The sequence below is a fragment of the Microcaecilia unicolor genome, chromosome 9 (genome assembly GCF_901765095.1).
Source record: "Microcaecilia unicolor chromosome 9, aMicUni1.1, whole genome shotgun sequence".
Lineage (NCBI taxonomy): Eukaryota > Metazoa > Chordata > Amphibia > Gymnophiona > Siphonopidae > Microcaecilia > Microcaecilia unicolor.
The window spans coordinates 151,430,367-151,448,032 of NC_044039.1; the positions used below are offsets into that span (position 1 = coordinate 151,430,367).

The 17,666-nt window shown below is 43.8% G+C and overlaps 1 protein-coding gene across 3 annotated transcripts in view; it reads right to left on the bottom strand.

The window, feature by feature from the left end:
• PLEKHG3 (pleckstrin homology and RhoGEF domain containing G3) overlaps window positions 1-17,666 on the bottom strand; it is a 121,293-nt gene that overhangs the window by 15,130 nt on the left and 88,497 nt on the right. For 2 of the 3 annotated variants that reach the window (XM_030215513.1, XM_030215512.1), the window contains exons 8-14: window positions 12,519-12,701; window positions 11,463-11,555; window positions 11,278-11,364; window positions 5,311-5,344; window positions 2,777-2,872; window positions 1,567-1,671; window positions 1,096-1,134 (exon numbers count right to left, since the gene is read on the bottom strand). In XM_030215513.1, coding sequence (XP_030071373.1) covers window positions 1,096-1,134; window positions 1,567-1,671; window positions 2,777-2,872; window positions 5,311-5,344; window positions 11,278-11,364; window positions 11,463-11,555; window positions 12,519-12,701 — 637 coding nt within the window. The remainder of the gene's footprint in view (window positions 1-1,095; window positions 1,135-1,566; window positions 1,672-2,776; window positions 2,873-5,310; window positions 5,345-11,277; window positions 11,365-11,462; window positions 11,556-12,518; window positions 12,702-17,666) is intronic. The other variant, XM_030215514.1, reaches the window with a different exon arrangement.

Below are 17,666 nucleotides of genomic sequence, written 5' to 3' on the forward strand. Positions count from 1 at the left end.
AGGGTCACAGCACATGAAACAAAGCAACAGAACAGCTATTAGATAGAATAAGGGAAGACACAAAGATCTCCTTATACACTGAAAAAAAATCACTAGTAAGAAGACAAGGTAACATGATTTACACAACTGTCAGTGAATTAAGAAAATTACATTTCTTGCATACTCCTAATCTGTCCTGCTCTGGAATTTATTATATCCCAGAGCTCCAAAAACTCATCAGATCTCTCCTATAACAAAGCTATGCACTGTGCCCTGCTGCTAAGGAGATGACAAGCCTATGGCTTGAGAAATGTGTTCCAGTGTGTGCACTGTGAGTAGCCTGAACTTGACCTCCGACTATGGAGTTCACCAGCCACAGATCACCAAAGGAACTGATGTGGCATTAGACTTAAAAAAAAAAAAAAAAAAAAACTATGTCCACAATCCATGGAGGAAGTGGCTTCCCAAGATTGCTCTCAGACAAATTTAGTTTATAGAAATAGTGCATATGTTTGCTCTCAAATTCTGATTACCGTGAAAACCAATATTGCTGGAGGTTCTTGAAATTTAAGAATCACTGTGTTCAGAAATACAGTGCAAGTGTTAATCTGTAAGAGATTTCAGAGAACTGTAAAGTGACAGCAGCTGTGGCTGGCTTACATATTACTTAAATTTAGCCTTCTGGTAGATGGTAGATGTGCCGGAGCTCAGTCTCAGGCTATCCCCCTGAATCAGGTGCATGGGAATAGCAGACACACAAACCAGCCCATCCTTTAATGGGAGATTTTGTGTCTCCAAGTCAGGAACAGTTAACCTGCCCCTTGGGAGACAGAAATAGACTCAAGACAAATCAGAGCTTTACACTAATTGCAGCATAAGGAAATGCTGTGAAACCCTCCAAGTCTCTAAATCAAAGTTTCAAAAGTAAGAAGCTTCTCAAGAAAAAGGAGCAGCAGGCAGGCTTCAATTATGCATCAGCCTCTAGTTTCAAGCCCACATTACACTCCTGTAGCCCAGTTGGAAAAGAGAGGCCGTTCAGAGTGTCAGGTATGGTCCTCTGATCAGTAGGGCATCTCTGGGCGTGTGCACATGGCAGAGTGGAGAAATTTCACTTACCCTTCTCACCCAGCTGTTTCAGGATGTTCCTGCTTGGTTCTAGGTAAAACAAATCACATGTAACAATTACTTTAAGTCTTAAGAGACATCTTTCCATCTTTCCTCTATATCATATACACTGTAGCTCCCATTCTGCTCTCGCTTCTCAGGGCAGCAGATCCTCTCTCTCAAAAGCACCCATAAAGCTAACACTTGCTGCTTAACTCAAAGATAGCATCCACCCCCAATTTTTAACCCTCCACCCTTCAACTGCACCCCTGCTTCAATTCAGAGAGCACCAATCACCGCAAAACCACATCCCAATCATGCCCCCGTCCACTTTCAGTCAGCGGTCAATTACAACAGCACACCCTTCTAGCACAGTGCCCTCTACCAAACGTTCGAGATTGGGGATAGCGCCCTTGATCGTTCCCCGATTTCATCGAAACCCCCACCAGTGTCAGTCACTATATTAATGAATTGATCTCACACCAGACTGTCTGCGGCCTTTACTTCTGGACGATGAACCATCATATTGAGGTTGGAAGTACATTGTCTCCTTTGTATTGATGGCACTGAGCCTGTAATGAACGGGTTCTAAGAGCAGGACATGAAAACCCATTAGATTCATAATGCAATTGCAATTAATAAGGTGGCAGTCACCTACGCTTCATCGAGTGTAGCTACCAGTGCAAGCTGTGGGTCCTGGCCCCCATCATACAGTGCAAGCGGTAGCCTTTCACCTGGACTTTCATCATGTTACACTTTATATTATAGAGCTTCTCCTCACCACCTTGCAAACACATTAGAGTAAAATGCACTTACTGCCAGTACCAGCCATGAAAGGGCTCTGTATGAGCTACAGAAAGAATCTGAACACCCCCCTCCTTGGCTCCAGATCACCAGGACTAAATTGCTTAGAATCCAAGCACCCATCATCTCCAACAGCACCCAGCGGCAGCCTCTCCAGACATCCCACTCCCTCAGAAAGCAACAATTCCAGAAATGTTTCAGCAAAGGCCAGCAGGCAGCAGCCCTAGAAATACTCAGGTACCATACCAATACCAAGAGCACTCTGGCACAGACCCCCCCCCCCCCTCCCCAATCAAGCAACAGCACCAGAAACACCTGTGCACCAAAACACAACACTAGAAAAAAAAATCAATTGTCCCCAAATAGTAGTTCTTTGAGTATGCAAGCACCAATCCTACAAGTACCAGCAACGCGGGCATGCAAGCACTGCTGCAAGGGTACAAGGACAATGCCCCCACCCCATCAGCAAAGTGCCAGCATCGGGAAGTGCACAGACGCTGTTCTCCACCATCTCCCCTAAGCAACAGGTTTGAGAGCATGTAGACACTGTTCCCTGCAAACAGAAACTGTCAGCCTACAAGTGCTTATTAGCCATTCTCAGCTAGGCCTGAGAGTCTTTGGGCACTGCCCTCCCTCTTCCCCACAGCATTAGGTCCAAGTATGCAAGCACCCATTCCGTGAGCGCAGGGGCATGCCCCGATTAGAACAGCTCTGGCAGTGACCAGGCATCAGTGCAGCACTGAGACACCAGCTCATGTGGACATCTTGCACAGCAACCCTCCATAAAAGAACAACATACAAAATATGACGAGTAAGCACGTGCGCCACTCGCCCCGTCCAATGACCCTCTGTGCTTCTATCACAAAACACTTTTCCCCTTTCTGCTCACCTGATTGCCTGCGGCCTTGAGGCACCATCACCATCTGCTCATCTGTAGACATTGCTTTCTTTATCCTTTCAGGACTGTATTTGTAACGACTCGAGTCTGAAAGCAGGACAGAGCGACAATTAAAAAAAATTCTTTTGTTGGAAGCACTTAAAATAAGAAGATCAAGATGACAAAATCTATTTATTAATAAACAAACAAAACAAACAAACATTTTGCTTTGGAAGCACTCCTGTAGGCACTGTCCACAGTACAGAGACTTTATACTGCTTTATGTGTGTAAGATTTAAGAAGGGTTTTGGAGCAGAAAGGTCTCACCTTAGACTAACAAGTGAAGTGGCAGTGTTAAGGCAGTTCCACAGAACAAATAAGGATCTTAATCCCAGGAAAGAGAATGCCTGGAGCTCACATCTTCTGTTTCTCTCCATGCTAAAAGTACCATCTCAGTAACACCATATAGAGATTAGCCACAGTCCCAATCTGTGTAACCTGATATATGCCTTGCCATGGTACTGTATGGCTGCATCTAACATGTTATTTATGGAGGGTAGAAGGGGAGTAAATGTTGTAAAAAATTGATGATACAGTAAAGATGTACATAAATGCATATGATGTGTCACTATGATTACAGAATGTTTGCTTTTCATAAATCGTTTCAAATGTTTGATCATCAATAAAAACCGTTTAAATATTAACATGTTATTTATTTGCAGATACTAGATATACCACAGAGCAGGGGTGTAACCAGAACCTAATTTTTAGAGAGGGCCCAGGGGCAGACTGGAGGGAGCATTTTCTCTCAACTCCCCCCCCCCCCCCCCCCCACACACACACACTGTTGCCACATTATACCTTTTTGCTGGCAGGAATGCTCAAACCCTGCCAGCTGAAAAGAATCACCACTGAAGACCCCACCTGTGAGGAATGCAGTGGATGCTCTAGCCTCCGATGCCGACACTTCTCCACGTGCTCAGTTTAATGCATGAACTCAACAAGCACCGAAGTGCCAGATTCGGTGGCCAGAGCAGCCCACCGACTTCCTGCTGCTTAGACAGCATGGGCATCTTAGACAGCAGCGAATCTCTTCGGCTGGCGGGGCTTGATCATCCCCACCAGCTATAACTCTGGTGCACAAGTTTGAAGGGGCCTGAGCCCAAAGTGTGTGTGGGGGAGGGAGGGGAGGGGGAGTTCCGGGCCACACCCTGAGGTCACACCACTGCCGCAGAGGGCCATAAATTGTCTTCTACATGGTTAATAAAATAAACACAAGATAACTGACAAGTTCATTTTCAAAACTCCACTAAGCAGATAAAGTAACACTGGTCATCTTTAGCAAATTTTCAGACATACCTGCCTGGCTAGGTTTTCTGGCTTAAAATACACCTAAATCTAGCCAGTCAAATTATGAATAGCTATTTGCGTGACTGGAGTTGTCTATCTCAGTGTAGCTGGTAAGCACTGAAAAATCGTGCAAACTTGTTAAGCCATTATACCAGCCCAGGAATGCCCATGAAGATTTTCCATTTCTGACCAGGTATATGTGCCTGTCTTGCAAATTCAGGTGGGGGAAAAAAATTCTTAAAGTAGAAGTTTAACTGGCAAACTCCTGAGGGCAGCTAGTTAATCTTTGGAAAATGAGTTTGGTCTCTCAATTTTATCGTGTTTGCCCTGTTCGTTAGGGCAGGAGCAGCGAGTGTTAATGCCTAGCACACGAAGGAAAAGCAAATCCTAATAACAAAGAAACCAAGTGCCAGTGATTGTGGCCTTTACCAGTCTGGTAACTCCAGATGTTTGCCACCTTTTTGGCATTTGCATTAGAACCAGCTATATCATCACTGGTTGGTTGGTTGGTTGTATGTATTCTATGACATCTTCACAATAAACACAAAGTTTAAAATAATTGCTAATTAAAAAAGGGGGGGGGAATGAAAAGGTGAAAAAAAAAAAAAAGATGTTGGCATTATCCTAAAATTTCAAACAAAAAACATGTGCACTTGAGCAGCTTAGCCAATTTTTTCTGTCCAAGTTCTGTGCAGCCCAAATTCTCTGTCTCTGGCCCCTTCCCTCCCAGTTTAGCAATGGGAAGGGAGTGAGGGAAGGGGGGAAAGGTCCGGTGGGTTTCTCAAGGCTTTGTCAATGGCTTTCCTCCTAGCCTTATTTGACCAGGGACAACATCCTATGGCCTAGAGCAGGAGTGGACAACCATGGTCTTCGAAGGCCACAAACCAGTTGGGTTTTCAAGACTGCTACAATAAATATGCATGAGATCTACCTGCATATAATGGAAACAATACATGCAAATCAATCTCGGGCATATTCATCGTGAAAATCTTGAAAACCTGACTGGGTTGTGGTGACCCTTGAGAACCGTGGCTGCGGACCTCAAGGACCGTAGTTGCCCCCTTCCCCCGGCCTAGAGTGTAACATGTTGTTCCCATCAGACATAACATGAAAGCAGCTGCATTACATAATGGAAAATACACAGGAAAGCAGGGTTATTGAAAACACACATCTCAGCTTGCTGACAGAACACTTACACAAGGCATCCATTTCCAAGATGGCATCTTTGGCCTACAATAAAAAAGAAGAGACATTTTACTAGAACATATCAGGCAGAAAGATTATAATTATTCAAAATACATTAATGTGAATCTCCCATACTCTTTCCTCAAAATATATATTCTTCCAGCTAAATATAAGAGCTTGCTTTTCCAAGTTCCATAGGGGACAGTTTTCAAAAGCACTTCTACACGTGGAGAGAGTTTTATGGATGGAAATAGGGATTTTGAAAATCGCCCACTACACGTGTACAGTTATGCATGTATAACCAACACACGTATATAGCGGGCATACATACTGAGACAGCGTCCCTGGGTCAGGGCTGTGACACACAGTAAATCTACACAAATAACTTTGATACTTCAAATAGTTCTAAAAAGGGTGTGCGTGTAAAGATACCTGCACAAACAGCAGGAGCAAATCTGGTCACACACTTTTCCAGAAGCAATTTTCATTAGGAAATGTTTCCTTTTGAAAACGGATGTAAACTCTGTGTGGAAGAAGTACCTACAGACTTTACTCAGATGTGCATTGTCTCACAGTCTCACCCAATGACATAAAAAAATTTAGGACTGATTTCCTGCTTTCAACAGCTCTTGGCACAAAGGATAAAGACTTCCTACAGGTAGCCAAACTTGCCTGACTGACAGCTGGGAAAGGGGTGATGGTGTGTAAGGAAGGTTGAAAAGCAAGATTACAGCAGTTCAGGTACATCACTCCCAACCCTCTCAAAAGGGGAACAAATCACCCCATACTAATAACACCAACTCTCAGCTCTGCACTGGCTTAATATGGGAGTTTAGATTAAAACATCCACACGCTCACTCAAAATCCTTAAACCCTAAACACCATATCACCACACTAGATGGCTTGAGAACAGGAACGGGCAAATCATTTGGCCTGAGGGGTACACAGACAGCTGTGGTCAGGTCAGGAAGGAGAGCCAAAGATGAGGGTGTAATTTTGTGATTCCTTTTTTAAATGTAATCATTCAGGGTTAAACCTTTGCTGCTGATCAATCATGCATTTTTCATTAGCAATCCTAACTGAGTTTGTCAGAGAAATGTAACACAAATTTTAAAAAGCACCAAGACACTGCACTTTCTTCTTCTCTTCTCCTCTCTTTCCTTGGGCCACAAGCAGTAACAAGACAGTAAAGCTCTAAATATCCATCTTTAATGACATGATAATATAGGACCACACAAAACGCAGCCCTATCTTTGCCCACATAGCTAACCAGTGCTTGCAAAGAATATCGGACAGCACCTCCGTAACTTCTAAGTCGGCAGCTGACCCCAGATATTCAATGCCAGTGCCTACACATGGCCTGGCTTTGAGTATTTGGGCTTAATTCTGCCCGTGGCTGTCAGTAGCTTTGAAACCTTCGACCGCCATCGGCAGAACATGGCTTTTCGCCAATTTCCACCTCCCACCCAATGCCATAATTTTGTACTGTTAAATTTTTGGAGAGTTATTTTGCTCCCACTCTGACGGACATGTTTACAGCATTCCACTGGGTTGCAAAAGAATAAAAAGGCCCAATACTGCTGCTGGTAATTAATACATAGGAATCGTGAGGAGAATGACTACAAACATCTGGTATGAAATGTTTGACTGTTAGGCAGAGTTTGTGTGATAGCAATGCCACTGAAACTTAGGGGGCCAAAATAGGATTACCAACTGTCCATACACAAAGGAGCTAATTTTAAAATGTATTTCTGTGGGTAAAAGTGTTACGTACATTTAGAAATAACTTATATATATATATATATATATATATATATATATATACACACACATATACATAAAGGGGTAAAAAAATGGGGGTCAAAAGAATGCCTGTCAGTCTACAACCAAACTAACTCTCTGAAAACCTGGCATATTTGGAGTGGGGGGGGGGGGGGGGGGGGGGGTGAAAAGACAATTTATTTGAAAATGGGCCACACTGGATAGAGGATAAATAGCCCAATGCATTTCTATAGGAGAAGGAGTTCAAGCAGCTGCAACACAGAAACACTGAAACAGAATGGTTAGAGAATCACTCGTTTCAAACGGCACCTTCCCTCTCCACTCCTGCTGGTCACAGAGAAAACACAGTTACACACATGCACACAGAAACCCGCCAATATACACAGACCCACAGATACACTTACAAATACACAGACACAGAAAAACACATATGGATAAACCTATGCACATACAACATCTACCTGAGCAGAGGCACTTCCAAGAAAGTTGAAAAGGTTCTAGCACAGCCATTCCCAAACCAGTCCTTGGGGCACACCTAGTCCCATAAGGTTTTTAGGATATATGAATATTCATGAGGTAGATTTGCATGCACTGCAATTGAGGCAGTGCATGTAAATCTAATACATATTCATTGTGGCTATCCTGAAAACCCAACGGGACTAGGTGTGCCCTGAGGACTGGGTTAGCAATGGCTGTTCTAGCATTTATGTGGGTCAAACAATGGAGTAATATGGTCAACAGGACACTTTCAAACATGCCAGGACAACGGTATTAGTTACATTCAGTTTATTTCATAAAATTTATTGACTCAACAAAGCAAAAACAGCATGGCATATTGCTGTGATTGCTATGTGAACCGTTAAAGCGATCACGGCAATACACCGCACTGTTTGTGCTTTATATTCAATAGTCTTTATAAAAACTGTATCCATTTTTAGCATCTTCGTGAAGCTTTTTTTGTCACACTTGGGACTTCTTAATTAAATAAAGACTCCTGAGGCAGGCACTCTGGCCAAACACGGTGCAATGTCGAGTCAATAAATTTTATGAATAAACTGAATGTAACTAATACCATTGTCCTGGTGTGTTTGGAACTGGCCTGTTGACCACATTACTCCATTGTTTGACCTGTTGTGTGCGTAGTGGTCCTCGTTTGTCCACTGTGGTGGTTGACATTCCTCCTAGCATTTATGTGCACATTCTATAGGTCAGCAAATTTGTGCATATTCAATAGCAGGTGAAAACATGTGCATGAACTTCCCATTGGATCATTTTCTAAGGAAAAGTATATTACCATAACCATGTGGTGGAAGGCAAGAGCTGTTGAAACATTTCACAGAGGAACATGCAAAGATTTTGGGGGGGGGGGGGGGGGGGGGGAAGGGTCACACGTGAGAGACAGTGGGGACCAAAAGAACAGAAGGGAGAAAGAGGGGGGTAGGAATGAAGAAGTGCCACAGAAGACCAAAATGAGGACAACAGGAGCAGGGCAAATGAACAAAGCATGACAGGCCGGGAATGACCAATGAGGCCAGATGCTCCTGCTTCCCCCCCCACCCCTAAGGGCACAGAAGAGCTGATGGCAGGGAAGTAGAGAGTACACTAGAACCCAAAGGAGGGAAGATGGAGGATCACACTAAGACCCATAGCCAACACTGGTAGTTCCTGAAAGGCATCATATGAGAAAAAAGCACAATGAGTTGGCTGGGACTGGGTGGTGCTTTCTATGGTCTGTGGAAAAATAGGAAGAAAACCAAAGATCCACAGTGGATGACAAAACACTCCTGTCCTTTGTTCCACTATCTGTACAGGTCTTTTCATCAATTACTTGTGCAGATAGCACAGCAAGAAGCAGTGGCAACGAGGTAGGCTACCTGTCAAGCCACCACCCTTCTCCTCAAGTTTAAGGTTGTCAAGTCATGGTGTGTGTGGAAAGGTTAGCAAGCCTAGGCCAGTCTGAGGCCCGTCTGCGGTAGGGATGGTAGCACTCTCTTGTTAATGCATGTGGATCAGAGGCACCAGAGTAATCCCATTCTCTAGGAGGCGGGGCCTGGATGTGCAGTAAACATTGGCTCAGTCTCCAACCCACAAGTCTTAGCAGTGAGCTTTTGTTGCCATGGTGACTGAGCTGTGGGTCAGCCCCTGCTGTAAAAACAGAAGGGTCCAATGAGGCAGTAGAAGCCATGCTGACTGAAGAAGGGGAGGGCAAAAATGAGGAGCTGAGCAGGTTGTCTTTATTATTATATATATACATTTTTTTTGTTTCAACAATTTTTATTGATGAATTCACATGGTAAACAAATCCAGATCAAGCAATATAAATCTGATAACAAATATTTCTGTCACATATTAATAAGCCTAGGACTTCTATCATCAAAGTTTTTCAATCTTTTCTCCCCTATCCCTTTCCTCTTGTCTTCTTATATATTTATGAGTGTGTATATGTACAGTTACAGGACAGTTGTATAACTATTAACAATAAACTTTTATCTTAAACTCTAATAATTGTTTCTCGGGGTGTGCTTTATGAACTAACCCAATAACAACTTCAGACGAATTCTCTTAATGTATTTTTCCCCCCAGAGGATTGCTCTCCTAACTACTAATACACATGTCCCTCCCCTACACATATTACCCTACCCGAAGCTATACCTCCCACCCCCCTCCCTCCCCCCTCTACCTTATCGAATCTTCTTCTTACTTCATTTATTATTATATTTTAAAAGTAGCCATCCCTACATCTACCACATCACTAAACCAGTGTCCCCTTTTCCTCCCAGGACACCAATGTGGGATAGAGGGTGGGGAGTTTGAGAGAAGGAAGAATGCTCAGAAGGAGGAACTAAGGGAGAACATGAAAGGGGGATATTGGACAGTGACAGGAGGTGGGAGGGAAGATGGAATTGGGAAATGTTATGTTGGAGCTGCTGAAACCCTCCGTCATTGTTCTTATGTGAGAGGGGAGTGTGAAGTTGGTGCTGCCAAGCATCCGTTGTTGTTTCTGCGGGAGTGCATGACTATCTGCTCCCGTCCTTTCCCCAAATTCAGCAGTCAAATTTTGACTATGGCTATTAGGGAGTACAGAGTTTTGCAGAATGTAATAAAATGTTTTGGAAGTGCTACATTCTATTTACACTGGTGTGAATAAATCTCAACTGAAAAGGTTACAAGCATGCAAAACTCAGCCACCTGTCTCTGTTAGGTAGAGCCCGTAAATACGATTCAGTCACTCCACTTTTGATCAGACTATACCGGCTCCCTGTTCAGCATCGAATCTGGTTCAACATTTTGGGTCTTGCTCATATGGCATATCTTACCGGACAAGCTAGTTATCTTGCTAATTTGATCATTCCTCACCCTCTCAGATCACTTGATTCACCAGTTCCCAGACAGGCACAACAGGAATCCACCAGGAGTTCAGATTTCATTTCTTTTTTTTGCACCGAAGCTCTGGAATGCTCTTCCATCTTCGGTCTGGTCAGAACCAGTATTAAAGAAATTCAAATCTGTTAAAACCCACTATTCTAGTATTGCTTTTAGTGTGCAGCATGTGGGTATGGAATGCCTCTGAGCTATCAACAGAACATGAAGGTTAAAATGTAAGAAATATATATTTTTATATATTTGTTTGTGTGTAAACTGTAATTACATATTTATTGGCAGTAAGAATGAATACCTATCCTTTCTAGAATTTGGCGTTCTTTCCTACTTTCCTTGGAATTTTATGATTGTACACAGCTTTGGCCTGTGCAGCAGTTTAAGTAGCGTACCAATAATTTTATCAAACATACTACTGATTCAAAGAGAGAGAGAAGGAGGGAAATGTAAACATCTAAGCACAAGTTACAGCTGTGCAATGATAAATGTACACTAGGAAAGGTGGTTCTCCTCGCTACGACACCTTATTTCCTTGGAGATGGGAGTAACAGAAGTGCATCGTCGGCAGCGAGAAAAACAATGGAAACAGGCCTTCAGTGTCCCTCACAGGATCCCAATACATTAGAAACCTGGTATTTTGTTGCTTTTTTTGGTACTCAATCTATTATAGTGTTGCTACTGTATGTTCTTACGTTGGTGCTGTTTGTTTTCTGTATCCCTCTCCCCCCTCCTCCTCATTCAGCATCTGGTGATGGGGATTATAAATGAAATAACTCCTTTCCCATCTCCTCTCCTGCCCTCTTGCCCCTTAGCGTTACCTTCTGGGGAATAATTGCATGATGGTTTTCCAGGATCAGCCTCTTTATGTGGTGAGTCCAAAGTCGCTTTTCTTCAACTGTTTTGGCCTTCAGTGAAAGAAGAAAAGGATTTTCAGAGAATGTTCTGCCAGTACCAGCCACAGGATAACCAGATGTCTCTCAGATTCCCCTGCCACAGCTCCTACCTGCAAATTGTGTTGCTGCTTATTGTTCTTATAATGGGTCACACTGAAGCACAGAGAGTCCTTGCTACTTTCAATCAGCATCAGACTGGAACACTGCAAAAGCAGAAAACCCTCAGTAAATTATCAAGAGACTTGGTGAGCTACAGACATCCCTCTGGTTCCAAAAGATAGAAGGGACAGAAGAAAAAAAGGATACAAATGATGAAATATTGCAGGTAGCTTATTGATATCCTGTTAATCAAGCCTTTTCCACAGAATGAGAACTCCGTTCAAACTTATTTCTAAATCCATAGTTAATGGGTAGTGGATGATGGATACATATTTATGTTGTTATAAGTTATAATACTGAAGCTGATAGTTTGTCGAGGACTGTAGTGATGACTATTGTGATTAACTGCCAGGCTTTGATAGTTGGTTGGTTCTAATGATATTGTAGTCTACTTTGTGCTGGTTTCTCTGGTGAAACAAAATATAAATGATGTATATAAATTAAATTAAGGACATGGGGAGGGGAACTCAAAGGGAACATGAGGCAATGTGTCTTTACAGAGGGTCATGGACACCTGGAACAGATTTCTAACTACAGCTGTAACAGAATCAGTGTCAGACTTCAAGCATGCACAAGATAGACATTAAGGGGGTTAGCTCAAGTTATCTGCAGCAGATCCCATTTTATTCCTATGGGCCCTGCTGTAGATAACGCGAACTAATCTTTAGTAAAAGACCCCCTAAGGGACCTTAGTGAGGCAGCACAGCAGCAGGGTACCACTGGGAAGACTGGGTGGACTGAGTGCTGACAACTTCCATGTTTCTATGTAATAAATCAGGTAAAGTAATACATTGTCACCTTCTGCTGGTGGAACATAAGGTGAGTAAAGCTTTCTCCCATTTCACATTGGTATAAATGGACTGGCCTAGTCCCTCTAAATGTGCAGACTGCAGAATGAATGAGGTGACCATATAGGTTCTTACTCTGCCATATACCACCATCTTCTTTGAGAATAACAGAAAATCAGACAGAAGAGGAAGAGGCCACAGAGAGGATTAGTTACATACGAAAATATGGGTTTTGTAGGTAAAGTGATCCCCACGTTTCTTGGTTATAAACAGGGCTTTGTCAAAAAGGAACAGAGTCCTTTCGTTCCGGGCACGCTGAACACGAAATGTCCCTTCTAGAAGCAGCTCGCCATAGGTTGTCAGATCCATCCCTTTCCAGTTCAGTAACAAGGACTGAATTTCCTACATGGGTAGAAAAGAGCAGAGTTCTCACCATCCAAATACCATCACCTGTCAACAACATAATTAGACGATGTATAAAAACCTAGAGTTTAATCTTTTTATCTGAAGCACTCCAGAAAAGAAAAGGAAAAATTATATCTTACCTGATATTTTTTTTCTATTAGTTCTTCCCACTATTCCAGAATCTGTGGGATATTTGTGTCCATGAACCAGCAGGTGAAGATAGACAACTAAAAACTGAGCTGAGATATTATCTCTCTTGGCACCCAGTCCAGCTCCTCAGTATTTATGTAGACAATTTATGTAGAATCATTTTACCAAGCAATTTCTGCATGTAAAGAAACTCAGAACACAACAACCTTAAACAACTTACTAACCTAACACTAACCAGACCAGCAAACATATGTGGACCTCTCTAATTTCTGGACAACTTGTAGAGAACAAGAGATATGAAGGATGCACCATGCAAGGCGACAGTTGTTATTTGATCCAAACCTCGGTCAAGCCTCTGGAATAATGGGAAGGACTAAAAGGAAGGAAAATTAACACCTAAATTTCTCCTTCCATTATGTGGCTTCCCATTATTCCAGAACCTGTGGGATGTTCAAAAGCAATCCCTAGATTGGGTAGGGTCCTGGCACTACCACCCTGAGCACAAAGTCCCAAAACTGGCTTCCGAGCACACTGCAACGTCCACCCTGTAGTGCTTGGCAAAGATATGTAGCGTCAACCATGTCACTGTCTTGCAAATATCTGCCGGAGACAGTAGGGTAATTGCCACCCAGGACGTCGATGTACGCCTCGAAGAATGAGACCGCAAGGCCTGAAAAGCCTACTTTCCCACAAGCAAATAAGTTAACACGATAGTCTTCTTCAGCTGTCTAGCAATTGTGGCTTGAAAGTCATGAGGCCTCTGCTTACCAAAAAGCACAGTCTATCTGATTTCTGAAACTAATTCATGACTGGATTCTAGATATCTAATGAGGACTCTACACACATTGAGAAGTTTCAAGGAAGAATACTAAGCCTCTTCATCCTCTCTGCGAAAGAATGGAAGCTCCACAGATTGGTTGAGATAAAATGCGGATACTACTTTCTGAAGAAAGGAAGGAACCATATGCAGGGAGACCCTGCCTCCGAAAAGCAAAGAAAGGTATCTCAACAAAAGAGCGCCTCCAAAACTATATGTGCTGATGCAACAGCCACCAAGAACACTGCCTTTAGTGTCAATCTTTCAAGAAGGCCTTCTGGAGTGGCTCAAAAGGAGACTTCTGAAGAGCCCCGATGGACTAAATTAAGGTTCCACTTTGGACATGGCATATGAAAGAAAGGCCACAAATGGCCCGCTCCCCGCAAGAATCAAATGATATTCAGGTGAGTCGCAAGAGAAGTCTTCTGTAATTGGCCCCTGAAACAGGTCAAAGCCGCAACCTGAACTTTTAGAGAATCCAATGGCAATCCTTTCTGAAGGCCTGTCTGGAGAAATGCTAGGATGTGCGTGACCTGAGCAGAGAAGGGAGAAGTCCACACTCAGAACACCAGCGCTTGAATGCCCTCCACACCCTCGCATATGCCATGGATGTAGAGAGTTTCCAAGCACTGAATCAGAATAACCTTTTTGTCTCAACTGAACCCTTTCAATGGCCAAGCTGTAAGACCAAAGGGGCATAGATTCTTCATAAGCACTGGACCTTGCTGTGGAAGACAGAGAAGACCCCACTCCCGCAGTTGAATGGGGTCCGAAATCCGGGGTTATGAGAATTATTCAACCCCGATGTAATGAAATCCTTTTTAACATGTGGCCTACCATAAGCCAAAGAGGGAAGACATACAGTAGATGTGGCTCTGGCCAGGACTGCAGTAGGGCATTGATCACTATCGAGCCCGATTATTTCCAACAGCTGAAAACTCAGGCACTTAGGAATTCCTTTTTTTAGCCATCAAGTCCAGAAGAAGAGAACCCTTCAGTCCACTAACAGCTGAAACCCCTGGTTGGCTAGTTCTCATCCTCCCGGGTCCAAGGTGTGCCTGCTGAGAAAGTCCACCAACACATTCAAGGACCCTACAATGTGAGCTTCTGACAATCAGAGAAGATCTTTCTCCGCCCAACTCATGAGGGAAGCCACCTCTGCCACCATGACTGTGGGTCCCACCTTGCTTGTTGATATAAGCCATTGCCGTTGCATTGTCGGAGAAAATTTGGACTGGAGCCCCCAACAGAAAAGGAATGAAGTCACGTAAGGCATTCCCACACTGCTCTGAGCTCCAAGCGATTTATCTACCACTGAGACTACTGTTCCGTCCAGGTGCCCTGTGGCAGATGGAACTCATGAGCTCCCCAACCTGACTTGCTGGGATCCATTGTCACCACCTCCCATTGTGTTATTGGAGCTCCGACGGTCAAATTCTTAAGTGACAACCACCACTGCCTACTCCATCTGGCAACCAGCATCCAAGGAAGATGAAGGTCATACTTCTGTAAAGACCAGCAGCTGAGAAGAGATTCATGTAACGGTCACATATGAGCCCTTGCCCATGGCACCATTTCCACTGCTGCCATCATTGACCCCAGAACCCAAATAGTCCCAAAATCTGGGCCTGCCTTGAGGGAGGAGAAGACTACTCTATTGAACCAGCTTCGACCTGCATGCTGTGAGGAAGATCCTCTCCCATGCTGTGTCAAATAGAACGCCCAGATACTCCAGCATCTGCGACAAGAGTTAGTCTGCTCTTCTCGAAATTGATCACCCAACCCAACAACTGCAGAAGATGGGCAACTTTGTCTGTCGCAGACACGCTGTCCGAATAGGATGACATACGAATAAGCCAGTCATTGAGATACGGGTGAACTCTGATTCCCTGGCACCATCACCACCATAACCTTGGTAAACGCTCTTGGGGACATGGTGAGACCAAAAGGCAAAGTACTGAACTGGAAGTGATGGCCCAGCACCACAAAATATAGGAACCTCTGAAGCAGTGGCCATATGAGTTAATGCATTGAGTATATGCAAATATATAAGCAAAAAACAAAAAAAATTAAAAAAATAAACAAATAGTACCAAAGTGCTAATGACTAATCCAAAATATGTATAAAATAAAAATAGCAATAAATAAGTGAGAGCAGGCTCAGAAACAAGTGTATGTGATTAACCAAGGACTGGTAGTCACCAAATTCAATCATTGCACTATGATCCCCATCAGAGAGGATGTCATCATGACAGTTCAAATATAGCAGAACGATGACAATTTTTAAGAGAGGAAAAATTAACTTATCTGTACTGAAGCTCTCTAAAGGGAACAGTCAATCTTCTTAGACTGCTGTGGTTCCTGATAGGGCGAGAAATTTAACTAGAAACCAGTTCAAAAGTATCCAAATATGTAATCAAATCCAAAAGGATCCAATGAAACTATTCAATACTTGTCCACTTCAGACTCACAATCCAGGTCAGCTCCAATCCTCAACACAAAATCGTGTTTCGCCAGCGGCTTCTTCAGGAAGCTGTCACACACAACTAAAGAGGAACAGTTGGCAGAGCTCAAAAGCAGCTGTTAACCTGTTAACATGACATAAATAGCATTTGCCAAGTAGGCCAACCTCACTTCCAGGTAAGCGTTATGCCGACTGCTGATGCCACTTCAGGCATGCTCTTGCTAGGAACGAGCTGCACACTGTCACTTGAAGGCCCAAAGAGGCCACTTCAAAGGCTTGTTTCAGCGAGCATTCTAGCTTCCTACCCTGTAGGTCTTTTAGGGTAATGCCCACTTCCACCAGCAAAGAGGTCTTCGTAGTCATTGCCGTAACCAGGAAGTCCACCCTGGGAAGCTGCAATTTATCTTTCTACTCCGGAAAAAAATGGGTAGAGGTGAGCCATGGCTCTTCCTATTCTCAGCCTCATCTGGTGAGACCCATTCTGCTGTGATCAGGTCCTGAATGTCTGGATGAATCGGAAAGGCCACAGAAGGACCTTTAAGCCCCCTCATGATTGATGAAGATGGAACTCCTGACGCCAAAGCAGAAGACTCCACAAGGGAAAGCACTGCCAATGCCTAAGAAATAAGAGTACCAAGATCCTCTTTATTAAAGAACCTCAGTACTTTCAGATAATCTCCTTCTTCAACAATGGCTCCTCTGAATAGACAGAGGCCACCTCAGATAAGGAGGAAGAAGCAGAGATAGCCTCATCTGCCCAATCCTGGAGGTCTAAATGAGATCTCTTAGGAACAAGAGGGGCAGCGGGATGAGAAACTGAAGCACCCTTGCAGCAACTGACTATCCCTGCTTTAGTAAATTGGCCTGGTATAAGAGCAGTATAAACTCCAGAGAAAACAAAGATCCCAATGCACCTGAATGCTCGGTCAGGCCCCAAGGCTACAAAATGGTGGCTGTGCTCCGCACATGATTAGACAGAGGCTGCTCCTCACTACCAGTTGGTCCTGACAAAATGGTACCCATTCCCACGCTCTCCTGCATCAAACTGTGCAACGGCCCTGCCACAGAGCTTGAAGACCCCAGCATATTCGGATGTTGCGCCAAATCCAAAGATGTGCTACCACTGACCATTTCCTCTGCATCTCGAAGGATTCCCAGCTTGCACACACTACAATTCCCCAATGCCGGCCAGTGGGTCCCAGAGCAGGAATACTGCTTAACTGCCTCAACAGGAATTGCCATTCACTCCGACTGTTACAAGTTCAGCACAACGTGTCCCAAAGCAGTGAGTCAGGATCCCTCCTTTGTATCAAATAGAACCTGCAGCCCTCCGAGTCGAACTTTAGTCAGACTTACCACAGCCGGCTGCTCCCCCCAAGCTCACTGTTGACTGCTCCCTCCAAGCTACCCCACAAGCCTTACCACATATGAGAAAGGCTCAGGATTGACATTCTGTCCCATGTTCGCCAGCAAATCTCTTTCCTCCTTCCTTCTTTCTTTCTTCTTTTTTCCTAAGGTTGTTGTGCTGGAAA